This window comes from Oryx dammah, unplaced genomic scaffold, assembly GCF_014754425.2.
Source record: "Oryx dammah isolate SB20612 unplaced genomic scaffold, SCBI_Odam_1.1 HiC_scaffold_16, whole genome shotgun sequence".
NCBI classification, from domain to species: Eukaryota; Metazoa; Chordata; class Mammalia; order Artiodactyla; family Bovidae; genus Oryx; species Oryx dammah.
This window is the reverse complement of record NW_024070200.1, coordinates 52441233-52456912: the sequence shown is the minus strand read 5'-3', so window position 1 is coordinate 52456912 and position 15680 is coordinate 52441233. Positions and strand designations below refer to the sequence as shown.

The window sequence follows — 15680 nt, the reverse complement described above, 5'->3', positions numbered from 1 at the left end:
AGAGAGAGAGAGTGAGAGAGAGAGTGAGAGAGAGAGTGAGAGAGTGAGAGAGTGAGAGTGAGAGAGTGAGAATGAGAGAGAGTGAGAGAGAGAGAGAGAGAGTGAGAGAGTGAGAGTGAGTGAGAGAGAGAGAGAGTGAGAGAGTGAGAATGAGAGAGAGTGAGAGAGAGAGTGAGTGAGTGAGAGAGAGAGAGTAAGAGAGAGAGAGAGTGAGAGAGAGTGTGAGAGAGAGAGAGAGAGTGAGAGAGAGTGAGAGAGTGTGAGAGAGAAAGTGTGAGAGAGAGTGTGTGTGTGTGTGTGTGTGCGTGTGCGTGCATGCGCTCACAAGGCAGCACCTGAGTGAGTGTGTGAGTGAGTGAGCTTATAAGGCAGCACCTGAGCCTTGTTTATTTGACCCTCTAGAACATCTTAGAAGTGTGTGTGTGTACTCACTCACAAGGCAGCACTTGAGTGAGTGAGTGTGTGTGTGTGTGTGAGTGAGCTTACAAGGCAGCACCTGAGCCTTGTTTATTTAACCAAGTGGCCCCCAAGGTTTTTTGAAGCTCCTTTTCCATGAGTCAACAGTGAAACTTGCTTTTGGCGCTCTCAACATCTAACGAGACCTTGCTTATTAAACTCCTTGACAGACTGAAATTATATAGTTTGGGTTTTTTTTTTTTCTCTCTTTTTCAAGGGGTACACAGATTGAGTTCATCACACTTCGTCACATCAGCCTGTCTTCTCCAGTCTGGGCAGAGCTCCACTTTGGTTTTGCTGAATGTTTTCCCCTTTTCATTCTCCATTCTCTCTCTCCTCTCCCCTCATTAGTACACACTGTGGTCTATTTAATGCAGACCTCTCTAATCTGCCGCATCTTCAGACATATGTGTACCTCTGAAAATATCTCTTACTGTTTTGTGTGTTGAATTTAAATTAGACAGTATGACTTATGCTTTTCCCCTCAATATGGTTTTGAGATCTGCGTTTGATATTATTTGAAAGCCATCATCTCAAATTGCTTCTTGGTATTCTTTCAGAAACATACACATTTTAATTGCCAGTTCCCCCAAAGACTTGAGTTGTCTCCACCCACTGCCATAAATAACTTGCAGTAATGAATACCATGTTAATTAGCTCACAGAACCCGGTTGAGACTCGCCCCCAGGCCGTGTTCTTCAAGGCCTAGTTCCTGGATCAATTATAAGTGCCAGTTTGGGGCCCTACCCAGACCTACGACATCAGAGAGTCCAAGGTGGAGCCCAGTGCTCTGTTTTAGGAGACGCTCCAGGTGATGACAATGTCCACACTTGAGTGTGAGAACTGCTGCCCCAGGCCCGACTGTTCTGAGCACTTCCAGACAACTCGGAACAGCCGCTCAGGCTGTGCTGCCGGCGAGGGTGTGGAGTCCTGTCAGACGGAGTCTGGTTATTACCCATCTTTGCATGTAAATTCCTAGACCGAAAGTTATGCCAGACTGTCACTCACTTTAACCAGTGATCCAACCCATCCCAATGCCTTTTACAAGCCTACTCTTACTAAATTTTTTTTTTTTTTGGCTCTATGACATTTATCTCTTCTTTCAGAAATCTGCTTTCATTCAAATCAGATAAAAAAGGTCTTCCCCAAAGCTACCTATTATATTACCTCCAGCCCCCATGTGTATTCTTATTCCACTTTTACCCACCAAGGTAACATAGCAGTAAGAGTCCAGGTGGTGGACTCACATTGTATGGGTTTGAGTCCTAGCACCCCACTTAACAAATTACTAACCAGAGGTATATTAATACATTTTTCGTTACCTGAACATTATGACTTTATTGGTATCCACCTACCTCACAAATTGCCGGCCACACGCATTAGTTTCTGCAAAAATCCTCTAGTTAATAATGTGTTAGCAGCTGCATACCTCAGACAAATATTTATGGCTCTCCCCCACCCCCCATACCTCGTGTTCCTCCTCCGTGGAAGGATGTAGTGGTATCATCAGGCGGTCGTTGGGTTTAAGTGAGGTGACGCCCGTGAAGCCCTTGGTGGTGGGCTTCCCTCAGTAGGAATGTTCCTGCTGCCGTGGCCTTCGCGGGCGAGGATGCCGGGGCTCAGACAGTGAACAGCTTCCCTGAGCGGGGAAGGTTTCCCAGCAGTCACAGAGCTCTCTCTCACCTCCCCCCACACCCATGCTGCCCTTGATGCACATTGCTCTTGACAGTCTTGAGGGCTCTGCTGACTTGCTTCTGCTTCTCCAGCCATCTCCCTAGTCCGCCCACGCCCTGCCTGCCTCCTCTGCTTGTCATCTCCATTTCACTTTAGCGCTGCACGAGCATTTCTCCCTTCCTTCAGACGGTCCTCCTCTTCAGAATGTCCTCTTTTCCCGTCTGCCTGTCCATGTCTTCACGTCAGGGACTTCCCCATTCAAGGACTGATGTTTCTCCCTCCATCTGATGTTTTTTTAAATAATTTTATTTATTTATCTTTGGCCGTGCTGGGTCTTTGTGGCCATGCCGGCTTTTCTGTAGTTGCGGGAAGCAGGGGCTGCTCTCTGGTTGCGGTGCACGGGCTTCTTGTTGTGGAGGCTTTTCTTGTGGAGTGTGGGCTCTCGAGCATGAGGGCTTAGTAGTTGCAGGGCTCAGGCTTAGCTGTCCTGCAGCACGTGGGATCAAACCCCTGTCTCCTGCGATTGGCAGGCAGGTTCTTTACCCCTGAGCCCCCAGGGAACTGCTCCTGCATCATATTCTGTCTGCTCACTAGCTTCCCTCTGAGACCCTGAGGTACTCCAGTCCCTCACACTAGAGCCTGTTCGCCTCTCTGCCTCTTGCCCTTCTTCCCTGTTGGGCAAGGCCCCCATCTCCTGGCGTCCTGCATATTTCCTGCAAGCAGGGTCTGGTCATGCCGCCGTGGCAGGTTTCTGATGATTACATCACCTTCTTCTGAATAGAATCTGAATGGCTTTATCCATTTTATTAAGTCAAGCACATCCTGTAATACGGTGAAGCTGTAACAGCTGCCCCAGTCATTTCCTTCAGCTCCTGACGCTCCTAGGGCTGGACGGATAATGCTGCTCGCATCTGGGACAGGAGCTTCGTTACCACAGAAAAATCATCTGTTGCCCAGATGTCAGTGTGACTCCCTGACCCGAAATCAGAGCCCCAGTGTCCTCTTTGGGCGTGTGCAATGGCCATGAACTTGGGCAAGCTCCAGGAGATGGTGAGGGACAGGGAGGCCTGGCATGCTGCAGCCCATGGGGTCACAAAGCGTCAGACACGACTGAGTGGCTGAACAGCACAAGAAGTAGTTATGAGGACAGCTTAGCTGGGTGACATCGAACACAGGTTGCGTTTTCCTCCTCTGTAAATTAGAGGAATTGGTCAAAATCTGTGTTCTCAGACATTGTACAGAAGAAACTCTTGGGAAGCTGGTAAAAAACATCTTAGACTCCTAGGTCCCACCCACACAGGACAGACAGGGCTGGGAATTTGCATAACTAAAAAGCCCCTCACAGGAAAAACACTGGCCTAGGTCACCTCTGAGGCTGCTTGTGTCCTTAAGATTCTTTCAGTCTCCTTTTCTCTTTGAATTAGTTTAAAGTTTTAAACACATGGTGCTTTCACGTGATTCTTTATCCTTATTGCCTCATTTCCATAACACTCCACAGGTAACTCCATTTCTTATGTTTATCTTCTCCAAGTTTTTTTCTTAAAATGAAAGCAGACACCAATTTGGATTAAACATAGACATGGTCTGTGGCGCACTTTATTCTGCACTTTGATTTTCTCTTCCCCGTAATATATTATCGTGCACTTTTGTGTCAGTTCGTGCAGGGTGTCCTCATTTTTATTGTAAAGCTTCACAGTATCCACCAGTAGGATATACCGTGATTTATTAACCGACCTTATTTTGGTAACTCACTTTGCTTTTACTGAACTTTGCACTGAATACCTTTGGTCGTATGTCATTGCAAGTGTAAACAAGTAAATCTTGTGGCATGAACATGTCCTGAAGGAAACCACTGGATCAATAGGCATAGGCATTCACAGTTTCAGTAACTGTCGCCACACTGACCTCTGTAGAGTTTTTGTCTCCAGCTAACACTCCCAGGGTGGATCTCTTTTAAAGTGGTCTGTTCCTGTTTGATACTCGTCAGGCGGGTCTGTGCTGGAGGGCCCGAGTCACTGACACTTTGGGGGTGTCCTCTCCCGTGCAGCCTCCCAGCCCAAGGAACGCCCTCGTTCTGCTGTTCTTCTGGCCGATGAGACCACTGCCGCCCCTGTGTTTGCCAGCAGACGGTCCCAGCAGAGCGTCGTGCTTTCCAAAAGCGTCTCCATTCAGAACATCGCTGGGTAAGTGGGGGTGTGGAGACAGCACAGGTGACATCTAGGCGATGAGAGCATCATAATTTATACCATTAGACAAAAAGATGCTCTTGGGAAAGAACGTGTAACCTAACGAGTCGGTGCATAGCTGAGACAAGCAGGGCGAGAGTTACATTTGACACAGCCATTCTATAACAAGGATCCCCGTTGAACACCATCTCAAGTAAGGTTTTGTCCATGATCAGTCCTGCCTTTAAAGAACCTGCCTTCTAAGAGGATGATTTTTCAGATCAAAATAAGAAGTGGAAATAGGGGGGCGGGGGAAGGGGTTTAATGCAGAATGTTGGGCTACAACCACTTAAATTTTCAGATGTCATATTTTCCTATTGGTCAGATGAACCTGGGAGGAGAGGGGAGTTCTGTTTTATCTTTTTTTTTTTTTTTCCATCCTTGCGTCTTGCCTCTTCAGTCATGAGTAAGTAATGGGCCGAGGACGGCAGTAGGCTCCCAGCCCCTCCTCTGCCCTGAGCTCCTATGTTGTCCCTGAGGAAGCTGCCATGGCCTGGCTGTGGAGGCTCTGGCTGTGTGTGGTTAGTACAGGGCTGATTGTGATATGACTGGCTGTTCGGGGTCAGGTGCCTGCCTTCCTACCAAGTAAAGAAGTCACCTCAAATGTAGGGCTCAAAAGGTCCCTGGCAGCTCTCCTCACTCAGGCTGGAGGAAAATTCCCAGCTGAAGGATGCGAATCTCCTTTTGTCTGTGTTTCCTAACCTCTGTGCTAGATAATGCTTCCTCCTCCTTAAGGGAAAAAAAAAAGAAATCCAGGTAGTTTTATATCATTCTGTCTCAGTGGCGTGATTATCTTCTTTTCAGAGTTAAGTTCATCTCAATTGGTTTATATTATGACTTTTTAAAGTTGGCCTTTAAATAAAATTTAGTTTTAAGTGACTCTGGCTTACCTCTGTGCCATACCACAAACGTAAACCAGGTGCCTGATGTGCTAGCTGGGATCGAGAAAAGTCAAAAGAATATGTTTTAGCATTGAGTGCTGGCTCTGTAGGTGTTTAGGGAACACAAGGAAAAGGTGTTGTGGTTAGACACGAGTTTCAAACAGAGAAATTTCATTTATAATGTACGCAGTTTGTAAGAAGAGCATTCTTCTTGTTACTTATGGTTTAAAAAATAAAACTGCAAGGTTCAAAAAGTTCACGGTTGCAGCTGTATTTCAAAGCCTCTGACATCCTTCATAGTTCATGTTGCATGTTCCCAGGTACCTGACGTAAATAATTTGCCTTCCACATTGTCATTTTGTAGTTTTTCAGAGCTTCACAAACCATGGCTTCTCAGAATACACCTTACATATGTGTTTCCTTCTGTCCCTAGAGTTGGCAACGATGAGAACATAGCGAACACCTGGAAGTTCCTGTCCCACTCAACAGACTCACTGAATAAAATCAGCAAGGTCAACGAGTCCACAGAGTCCCTTACTGATGAGGGTAAGCGGAGACCACAGCCTGTGTGGTGGGCGTCTGCAGAGACTGTGCCGTTAGCTGGAATACAGGCACTGATGGAGTAATGGTGCCTGCTCTCCTGGCTCCTGTCATGTGTCTCTGAACTGCCTGTGCAGCATCAGATGCTTTATAGTGAGCTGGTGAACCTGCCTATCCAGTTGTTGGGTACTCGTCCACTGAAGGACGTCATTGAGTGATGTGGTCTGCCTCTGCCGCAGACACTGCTTCTTCCCCTAGCCTTGCGTACATGTCCAGTTCACAGTTGTAAACCTAACTCTCTTAAACAAGGAAAGTCACCAGGGCCCTTTTAGCTCTTGCTTCACGTAGGAATCATGTCTTAATCACCTTAATTTAGGTGACTTTTTCACCCTTAACCAAAGTTGAATATAGTGTACATCACTCTAGAACAGAAAGTGCTCCTTTCTAATCGAATATATATATATATACTGTGCATATCACTGTCTTAGTGCAGAGTGCATAGTTGCATGAAGTTATCACCCCAAGGAATGTCCAGCAGAGGCTTTTTAGAGGTCACTGATGCAGGACTCTGACACCGATTTTTTTCTTTTTCTTTTTTTTTTTTTTGAGGAGTAGGTACAGACATGAATGAAGGACAGCTAATGGGAGATTTTGAAACTGAGTCCAAACAGCTGGAAGCAGAGTCTTGGAGTCAGATTGTGGACAGCAAGTTTCTGAAACAGCACAAGAAAGATGTCGTCAAGCGGCAAGAAGTGATTTACGGTGAGACCCCTCATCTGCTCTGCTGAGATCCCATTCATGTTGTCTGGCGGGTGGTTTATTGCACTTTGGCAAGTCAGTTTTCAAGTATATATTTTAGCCATCTCCAAGATTTTCTTTAAAAGATTTGAGGTATAGAGACATGATCTTATTTCTGTCCTTCCCTCTCTGTAAAATGATCTGCTTGAATTTTATTGAACATTTTATTGAGTATGAGTGCTTATTCATGCAGTATTCTTAGAGATCCCCTGTGACAGCACAGTTTAATTCCTCAGCTGCAGCGGAAACTAGACTAAATACAAGTCCTTTCTGGGAAATGGGAGCACAGTCAGTTATGGAAGGTCCTGAATCCCAGTGAAGATAACTTTGGAAACCACCATTTGAGAGGGATGGAGTCCAGTTTGCCTGTCAGAAAGTAGTGTGAGAGGTCCTGTGAAAAACAGGAACAGGGTGAAAACTCTTTAGGGAAAAGGCAGCTCTTGACCCAGCCTTAAAGTTTAAGTTGGGCCGTAAGCAGCCTTTAGACAGGCCCGGGCTCTCAGGAGCAGGGGAATCGGCGAGGGGGTCATCCCTGACAGTCCAGCCCTGTCGCCCCCCCAGAGCTGATGCAGACGGAGTTCCACCACCTCCGCACCCTCAAGATCATGAGCGACGTCTACAGCCGGGGCATGATGGCCGACCTGCTCTTCGAGCAGCAGATGGTGGAGAAGCTCTTCCCCTGCTTGGACGAGCTCATCAGCATCCACAGCCAGTTCTTCCAGCGGATCCTCGAGCGGAAGAAGGACTCCCTGGTGGATAGAAGCGAGAAGAACTTTCTCATCAAGAGAATCGGAGACGTGCTTGTGCAGCAGGTGAGCAGGAGCAGGGCCCTGGGCACTTCACACACACACACACACACACACAGACAGACACGCACACACACACACAGCAGGGCCCCAGGCACTTCTCTGTCATACACACGCACGCACACAGACACACCCAAACACACACACACACACACACACACACACACACACACACACACGGGGACTGGCAGCCGTGTGTTCTCGTCCCGGAACTGCCTGTGATCTCTGTGAGCGTGGGCGGGTGGTTCCAGGTCTCCAGCCCTCAGTTTTCCCTTTTTGAAATTGAGGGCAGTAGGTTTTCTCTTCTAACGCTATTTCAAAATTTAAAAGCCATGTGTATATAAAGTGCCCAGCGTACATGCTAGGTATGCAATAAAAGTCAGGTTTCCTTGCTTTTGGGGGATGTTTGCTTTGTGATCACTTAAAACAACTCTGCTTTCAGCTTCTCTGTTGGTTAGGGGGAAAGGAAAGGCTCCCATGAAGCTTTGGGATGAGGATCAAGCCTTACTGACTCCAGAGGCTTAGTCCAGCAGGAATGGCTGCTAGCGTGTGTTGTAGGGACCACTTACAGAAACTCAGCGGCTGCCCCGCAGTGAGCATAGCTTCAGATGAGGTAGCACATGTGGGGATGATAGAGGGGCCACGCAAAACTGTTGGGACTGCTGCCCCGAGCTGAGTAGGGTAAACAGCCCTAGGTAACTTACCATGGCTGTTTCTGACGGCTTTCTGACTTACCAAGGAGACATTCTTAAGACTGCTTCCTCATGAAAGACTTCTAGTGAGTCCCTTCGTTTTATTGCTATTTTTATGACAAATGGGAGTTAGAACACGTTTTGCACAGTACATGGATACTTCTGTGTTTATTATTTTTTAAATATCCGTATCAGCTTTATTGAACTATAATTCATAAGCTGTGTGATCCACCCGTGTAAAACGTGCTGTTCAGTGGTGTTTAGTATATCCATGGATTTGAGCAGCCGTCACCAGGGCCAGTTGTAGAACCTTTTTATCATCAGCACCCGCCCCCACTTCCCCGACTTCCCCTGCCCTAGGCAACCACTGATGTACTTTTTCTCTGGATTTGCCTGTTCTGGACGTTGTATATAAATGAATAAAACAGTATGTTGTCCTTAGTGATTGGACTTTTCATATGTGAGTACCACATTTTATCCGTTTATCCTTTGATAGACACTAGGATTAGTTCCCCTTGGTTGGGGGCTGTTGTGAGCAACACTCCTGTGAACATTCATGTGCCTGTTCTTGTGTGGACATGATTTTATGGCCAGGAGTGGAACTGCTGGGTCATACGGTAACTCTGCGTTTAACTTCTTGAGGAACTGCCTGTCTTCCAAACCTCCTGCACCATTTCAGTCTTCTGGGGGAAGTTATGAGGAAGATCCCCTGGAGAAGGAAATGGCAACCCACTCCAGTATCCTTGCCTGGAGAATCCCATGGACAGAGGAGCCTGGCGGGCTGCAGTCTGTGGGGTCGCACAGAGTCAGACAGGACTGAGCCCCCGAGCCTGAGCACAGTGAGGAAGCCCTCCTGGGTCACGCAAGTAGCATGGGCCCTTGGCGTATGGCGGTAACACAGGTTTAGCTCCCCGAGTGACGGCGTAACCTTGCTTGCTCTCCTCCGCAGTTCTCTGGGGAGAATGCCGAACGCTTAAAGAAGACATACGGCAAGTTTTGTGGGCAGCACAACCAGTCCGTGAACTACTTCAAAGACCTCCACACCAAAGACAAGCGCTTTCAGGCCTTCGTGAAGGTAGTGGCATGAAACGTGGAATTGCCCACCGTTGCCCAGAGCCTGGCGTCCCCGTGAGGTTTAGCCTGAGCCTTCCCCTCTGGGTCGTTCCTGACATTTGGTCTCCTCCCTTGCAGAAGAAGATGAGCAGTTCGGTTGTCCGGAGGCTGGGAATCCCCGAGTGCATATTGCTTGTAACCCAGCGGATCACCAAATACCCAGTTTTGTTCCAGAGGATACTGCAGTGTACCAAAGGTGAGTCTCTCTCTTGAATCAATCTTAATTGCCAGTGGCCTGTTCCCTGTCTGTCCAGCAGAGGCCCGTAGAAGGACTCTTCCACATCAAGGAAGACTAAAAGAGAAGCCTGTGTTTTCTCTTAAAAATGGTTTTCTTGAGTGCAAACATGAAATGTCACGTCACCAGACTTAGAGTGAATGAGAGCGAGAAGGGAAGGAACCACTAGGTGACCCCAGCCGAGAGTTCAGTGGCCTGCAGAGCTTGTCACTTGTCTCTCGGCTGGGAGAGGACACTCCCACCTCCCCTGCAAGTGCAGGGGTCGCTACTGTTTCTCAGTGAATCAGTCCCTGCTTGTTTTTCTCTCTGCTGATCCTGCTCCACCACAGTTACATTAAGTATTAGGTAAAACAAAGGCACAGATTAAAAAACTGAAGGCTCCTCTCCCTCCCTAAAGATGTTGGATTCCTTCCACTTTAGAAGGTACCTTGTGGGACTTCCCTGGTGGTCCAGTGGCTAAGAGTCCTCCCTCCCAGTGTACGGGGCCCAAGTTTGATCCCTGGTCAGAGAGCTAAATCCCATATGCGTCAACTAAAGGTCCCGTGTACTGCAACTAAGACCTGGTGTGGCCACATAAGTGTCTGTACATCTATATATGTACATATGGGGCTTCCCTGGTGACTCAGATGGTAAAGAATCCACCTGCAATGCAAGAGACCTGGGTTCGATCCATGGATGAGGAAGATCCCCTGGAGAAGGGCATGGCAACCCACTCCAGTGTCCTTGCCTGGAGAATCCCCATGGACCATGGGGTCACAAAGAGTCAGACAGGACTGAGCGACTAAGCACAGCACCTATGTGTATTTGGAGAGAGAGAACGTAGCTCGTGAGTGTGCATCATCTGTCTCACTGAAACGTCTAACCTTATTTAGAGTTAAATTGTGACAGAGCCAGAGGTCAGGGCATGACTGCAGCGTGTTGGCCTCGCTCTGCCCGCAGAGCACGGACAATGCCGTGGGGCACGGAGGCAGGGCACCCCCCTCCTGCCCGGTAGGGACCGAGCTCTCCTCTCCTCCTCAGACAACGAGGTGGAGCAGCAGGACCTGACGCAGTCCTTGGGCCTGGTGAAGGACGTGATCAGTGCTGTGGACAGCAAGGTGGCAAGTTACGAGAAGAAGGTCCGTCTGAACGAGATCTACACGAAGACCGACAGCAAGTCGATCATGAGGATGAAGAGCGGTCAGATGTTCGCCAAGGAGGACCTGAAGCGGAAGAAGCTGGTGCGAGACGGGAGCGTGTTTCTGAAGAGCGCAACCGGGAGGTTGAAAGGTGAGGCCGGCTCACGTCTGAGGCTCCACGCGCTCCAGGGGCGAGCAGGCAGGATGCAGGTGTCCCCAGACCACTTCCGGGCACCCTCGTCCGGGTGTTCCCCAGGAGCAGCCGTCGTTCAGTCCTTAGTCTTGTATCAGAAAGGCCTGGGCTGAGCTGGCTCACAAACCACGCCAAGTACAGTAAGGCAACAAGGATCTGGTGCAGTCAGGGGCATGAGAAGATTTTTAAAAAGCAAAGAGCTTCATACTCAGATGCGAGCTCCTAAGGCAGATGTAATTCCCCATGAGAGACGGGCAGCAAATTTGGGGTCGGGGTCTCTGGCAAAACCACTGCCAGGAGGGAAGCACCATCAGCTGCCCCATTCATAGGTTCTCTGAGATTAAAAATACATCATCAATTGTTCTGAAGAAATGTTAGAGGAATTCTTAATTCCTGAGACCTTAGAGAAACGATTAACTCACAACTCGACTTCGTTGTTCATATCTTTTATTTTTCTCTGAGAAAAAGAGATCGTGAAAGATACTCATTTCCTGTTTGATCTTAGTTGTTTTTTTTTGTTTTAATGATCAGCCCCATCAAGTTAAGGAAGTTAGGAGGTCTGTTCATCTGTGCATCTGGTCTGTTGGGTTTTTCGTTTGGTTTCTTTAATAATTTTCCTCATCAAACCTGTATCCTATGGGTCTGTCTCATAACTCTAACCTCACTAGTAGCCTTGAGTACCCCCAGCATGCCTCCCTGCCCTCAGTGAGCTGAGCACACAAAGCCGCCCCACTGGCAAAAAACTCAGGGGAGTGAACCAGCCACGGAGTCAGTGATGCCGTAGGCTGCCAACAACGCCTAAGCGTCCTTAGCCAGCTTGGGTCTCCCCCTGCTCAGAGCAAGGCATGCAGGTAGACGACACAGGACACCCTGCTTAGAAGTTGGGCTCAGACTGCAGAGGCATTTAAAGAGGTTCTTGCCCTGCGGTGTGATGGCTGCTGGAACAGAGGCATGAATGGGCGACGAGGAGAGGGGCCTTCAAGTCACATCTTGAAGGAGGGCGAGGAGGAAGCGTGAGAGCGTGGAGCCTTGGCAGGGGTGGGCGGGCGGCTGGGCGGCGGAGCGAGGAAGAAGCTGGGGGTGGACATGTGCTCAGGCGAGGGGCTGACCGTGATCCCGGGGGTGGCAAGGGCTCACAACGGAGGGTTTGAGCAGGACAGGGTGGAGTTGAGTGTGGGTGGTGCACTGCTGGGGGTGGCCGGAGAACAGCCGGAGCCCGGGGGGACCAAGCTGAGGAGTCCCTGGTGCAAGGACCCGGTGGAGGGTCCTCTAGGCAGGGTCACTTCAGAGAGAAGAAACACCCCTTCCAGCCCCCAGCCAGCTCTGCATCTCCCTGCTCTGTGATGCACTGCGTGGTCCCCGGAGCTCCCTCCTGTGACATCCTGAGACCACAGCCAGGGGCTCTGGCCTCCCCACCACTGCGAGGCCGCCTCCGCCGCCACCTGGTCGTGAAGTGCCAGTCCTCTTGTGAGAGCAGGCTTCCTAGAGCGGCCACTGCCTGGAGCCAGCGCCCTGTTCCTTCTCTATATAGCAGTTGATTCATTCGTTCCCAAAATAAAAAATAATCGATTCCAGCTGTTGGAACGAAGTCCTGGTCCAAGCAATGGCAGAACAATAGGCTTCCTGGCCCAAAACGTCTCCAGCAGCAAGAGGAGTTGGTTTCTAGTCATTTTCACCCCCCAGTGAACTTGTGCCAAGAACAGCCAGTCCTGTGTCGAGTAACCCTTGAAAGAGGATGGAATTGTTTTTCTCTCATCTACTGACACTGGTCACATAAACTGTAGGATCAAAACTAAAGTTGAAAACTTATGTGTTATGGCTTTTTTTTTTTTTTGGCAGATACCTGAACTATTTAAACTTTAAAAAAAACCTAAGTTGTCAAAACTGATAGTAGTGCATGGAAAATTACTGTGGTCTGCACTGAAAACTAGACCTCCCCAGGACTTGGGCCTGCTTGCCTCTGTTCCTCGTAGCTTTGCCGTGAATTACACAGGGAGGCAACCCCATCTTGGCAGAAGTGGTGGAAAAGGCCGGGAGGGGCCTGACCACCCAGGAGGGGGCTGCAGAAGTCAGCCTGTTGTTTTCCCCAGGGAGTCATAGGCGCCCCAGCCCCTTTCCTGGCTGAAGGTGGTACAGATAGGGGCCAGCCCGTGAGGTCTCAGTAGACGACTCACCTCCAGGGATGTCCTACTTTGTCCTTAAGGGAGTGCTGGGAAATGTCACTGCATACGTCTTGAGAATTAGAGAAACTGTTGGTGGCATTCTTTTGATTTCTGGACCCAACTAGAGAAGTTATTTATTTATTAATTTTGAACACCAAAAAGCATCTTGTATTGGGATACAGCCCGGGGGTAGTTTCAGGTGGACAGCAGAGACTCAGCCATGCATATGCTTGCATCCACTCTCTCCCGAACCCCCTCCCAGCCAGACTGGCACAGCACGTTGAGCAGCGTGCCCTGTGGTAGACAGCAGGTCCTTGTTGGTTATCCATTTTAAATACAGCAGTGTGTACATGTCCATCCCAAACGCCCTAACTGTCCGTCCCCGGCCCCGGCAAGCAGAACCAGTTAGAGATGTTAATTTGCCTCTTGCTGCATCTCAGTTGAGAAGAGCAGGCCGTCTCCGTGGCACGGAGAGGTTGAGGTTGCCAGCGCCATGTTGGGCCGAGCAGAGCACGGTGCTCGGTGTACTTGAGATGGCGTGGGTGTCGGGGCCCCCCTTGTCCTCCAGGGCCTGTGGAAGAAGCCTGACTTTCATGACGAGACTGAGGTAGTCCTCTGCGTCACCTCCTGGCAGCCTTCCTGTCTGCTGCCCCACACCTTTCCCCTTACCGTGGTCAGGAGCTGAGAGACACTTGTGAGCAAGAGCATTTTGAGGAATGTGTTGCTGTAGCCTGCTTCCCAACTTTTAAAGTGTTATATTCTTAAAGACTTTGCCTTGTGGGATCCGTCTTTCCAGCACTGAGTGCTCAGACCTTCCCTGAACAGGGTTTTGGTGATCAATCCCATTTCAAAATGCCTCTAAAAAATCTAGTGGCCAGATGTGGACCCTGCGGAGGTGTCAGACCCTGGCCCGGGAGGAGTGTGGTAAAGCACCGTGTGGGTGGGCTGCTGGGTTATCGTCTGGTTGCGCGCCCTGGAAGTGCTTCCCTGCCCAGTGACCATGGCTCTCTCTCCCCTCGCCGCTCTGCAGAGGTTCAAGCGGTCCTGTTGACTGACATCTTGGTCTTCCTTCAAGAAAAAGACCAGAAGTATGTCTTCGCGTCATTGGTAAGCAAACGGCTTATCTCTGCTGTACGTAATTAACAGTGTCCACCACCGTGAGGGAGGGTGGTGAGTGCAGTTCAGGGTTACCACTCTGGCGCCCTCTCAAAATTGACCAGGGCAGAGGCCTCTGGGTCATTTCTCACGTACCCTTGCAGTTTTCTGCCCACCTCCCTGCCCTCAGTTATGTTTCTGCTCCCTCAGAATCCTTCTGAGAGCCTTCGGCATTTGATCCCAAAAGAAGCCTGTCGCTGTAGTATTTCTCATGTATTATGTTTTTACAAATTGTTCCCCCTTATAACCTTGCCAACCAGAGTCTATGACAAAAACCAGAAAGGGCTCAAACCTTGATAGCCTTAAATTTTTGTTTCCTTTTTGGAAATCATTTTCTGTTGGATAAAATGTGAGTGAAATAACCAGCTATTTGGTTTTTCTCCTAAATCTGCCATTGTTTTTTAAGCCATGTGCTTTTTTTTTTTTTTTTTTTTGTGAGAGAGAAAAACAAGATACATGTATTAACCCAAATGTTTGGAATCTAGAAGAACGGTGCTGATGAACCTGTCTCAGGGCAGGAATAGAGACACAATGTAGAAAACGGACTTGTGGACACAGTAGAGGAAGGAGAGGGTGGGGTGCGTGGAGGGAGCGGTGCTGGCGTATATCCACCGCCGCGTGTAAGCCACAGGCTGCTCAAGGGCATCTAGTCCGCCCTGAGATGGAAGCTGTCTTGAGAGTTGGGTTGTTGCGTCCACGTCTTTCTAGCTGTACTTTGCCCACTTTCTAGGACCAGAAATCGACGGTGATCTCTCTGAAGAAGCTGATTGTGAGGGAAGTAGCGCACGAGGAGAAAGGCTTGTTCCTCATCAGTATGGGGATGAAGGACCCGGAGATGGTGGAAGTCCACGCCAGCTCCAAGGAGGAGCGCAGCAGCTGGATTCAGATTATCCAGGACACGATCAACACCCTGTGAGTCGCACCCCGCCCTCCAGGATCGCTCGATGGGCGGGATGCCGGTCGGGGTAATGGGCCTCTGAATAACGCACTGTTCTGTTGCGTTTGTGTCAGGAACCGAGACGAAGATGAAGGAATTCCTAGTGAGAACGAGGAAGAAAAGAAGATGTTGGATACCAAGGCCCGGGAGTTAAAAGGTGAAGCTGGTGGAAGCGACCCAAGGGCCTGTCGGGGCAGGGGGTTGTGGGGGGAAGGGGGTGCAGTCACACAGAAACCCTGTAGATTTTTGGTTGATTCCCAGAGCTGGCCGGACAGGCATGAACCAGGAAGGGGGCTAGCCCGTCACAAAAGGGAGACCAGGTCTGAGCCGACGCAGGTCGTGCAGGAACCCTGTACAGTGAGCATGGCCCGTGGGAACGCGTCTGACGCTCGGTCGCGGGGATGCTGGTTCTCTGACTCAGCGTCAGCGCCCGTGGGCCCTGGTGACAGTCTCGGTACTTTGTAACGTAAGAAGTTGCTGGAATTCACAGGCACATCTAAAATTAAAACAGGAAGGAGAGAAAGGTGCTTGAGGGAAAGAATTTCCCAGTTAACCCGTTTATCGGTCACCCCCGCCACGGTGCCCTGCGTTCCAAGTGTGGCCCTGGGTGGTTCAGGGCGAAGTGTGCTTCCGGGTATGGTTTGACCTCTGTCTGTTGAGGCTGCTGTCTCCTGCGGGCTTGTCTCCACCCGCGG

At 49.5% G+C, this 15680-nt stretch overlaps 1 protein-coding gene across 7 annotated transcripts in view; it reads left to right on the top strand.

The window, feature by feature from the left end:
- AKAP13 (A-kinase anchoring protein 13) overlaps nt 1–15680 on the top strand; it is a 319519-nt gene that overhangs the window by 284417 nt on the left and 19422 nt on the right. For 5 of the 7 annotated variants that reach the window (XM_040256976.1, XM_040256975.1, XM_040256973.1 and 2 more), the window contains 10 exons: nt 4178–4313; nt 5670–5782; nt 6386–6538; nt 7136–7386; nt 9022–9147; nt 9264–9381; nt 10441–10689; nt 13924–14000; nt 14779–14960; nt 15060–15142. In XM_040256976.1, the coding sequence (XP_040112910.1) occupies nt 4178–4313; nt 5670–5782; nt 6386–6538; nt 7136–7386; nt 9022–9147; nt 9264–9381; nt 10441–10689; nt 13924–14000; nt 14779–14960; nt 15060–15142 (1488 nt within the window). The remainder of the gene's footprint in view (nt 1–4177; nt 4314–5669; nt 5783–6385; nt 6539–7135; nt 7387–9021; nt 9148–9263; nt 9382–10440; nt 10690–13923; nt 14001–14778; nt 14961–15059; nt 15143–15680) is intronic. The other 2 variants (XM_040256972.1, XM_040256974.1) reach the window with 2 other exon arrangements.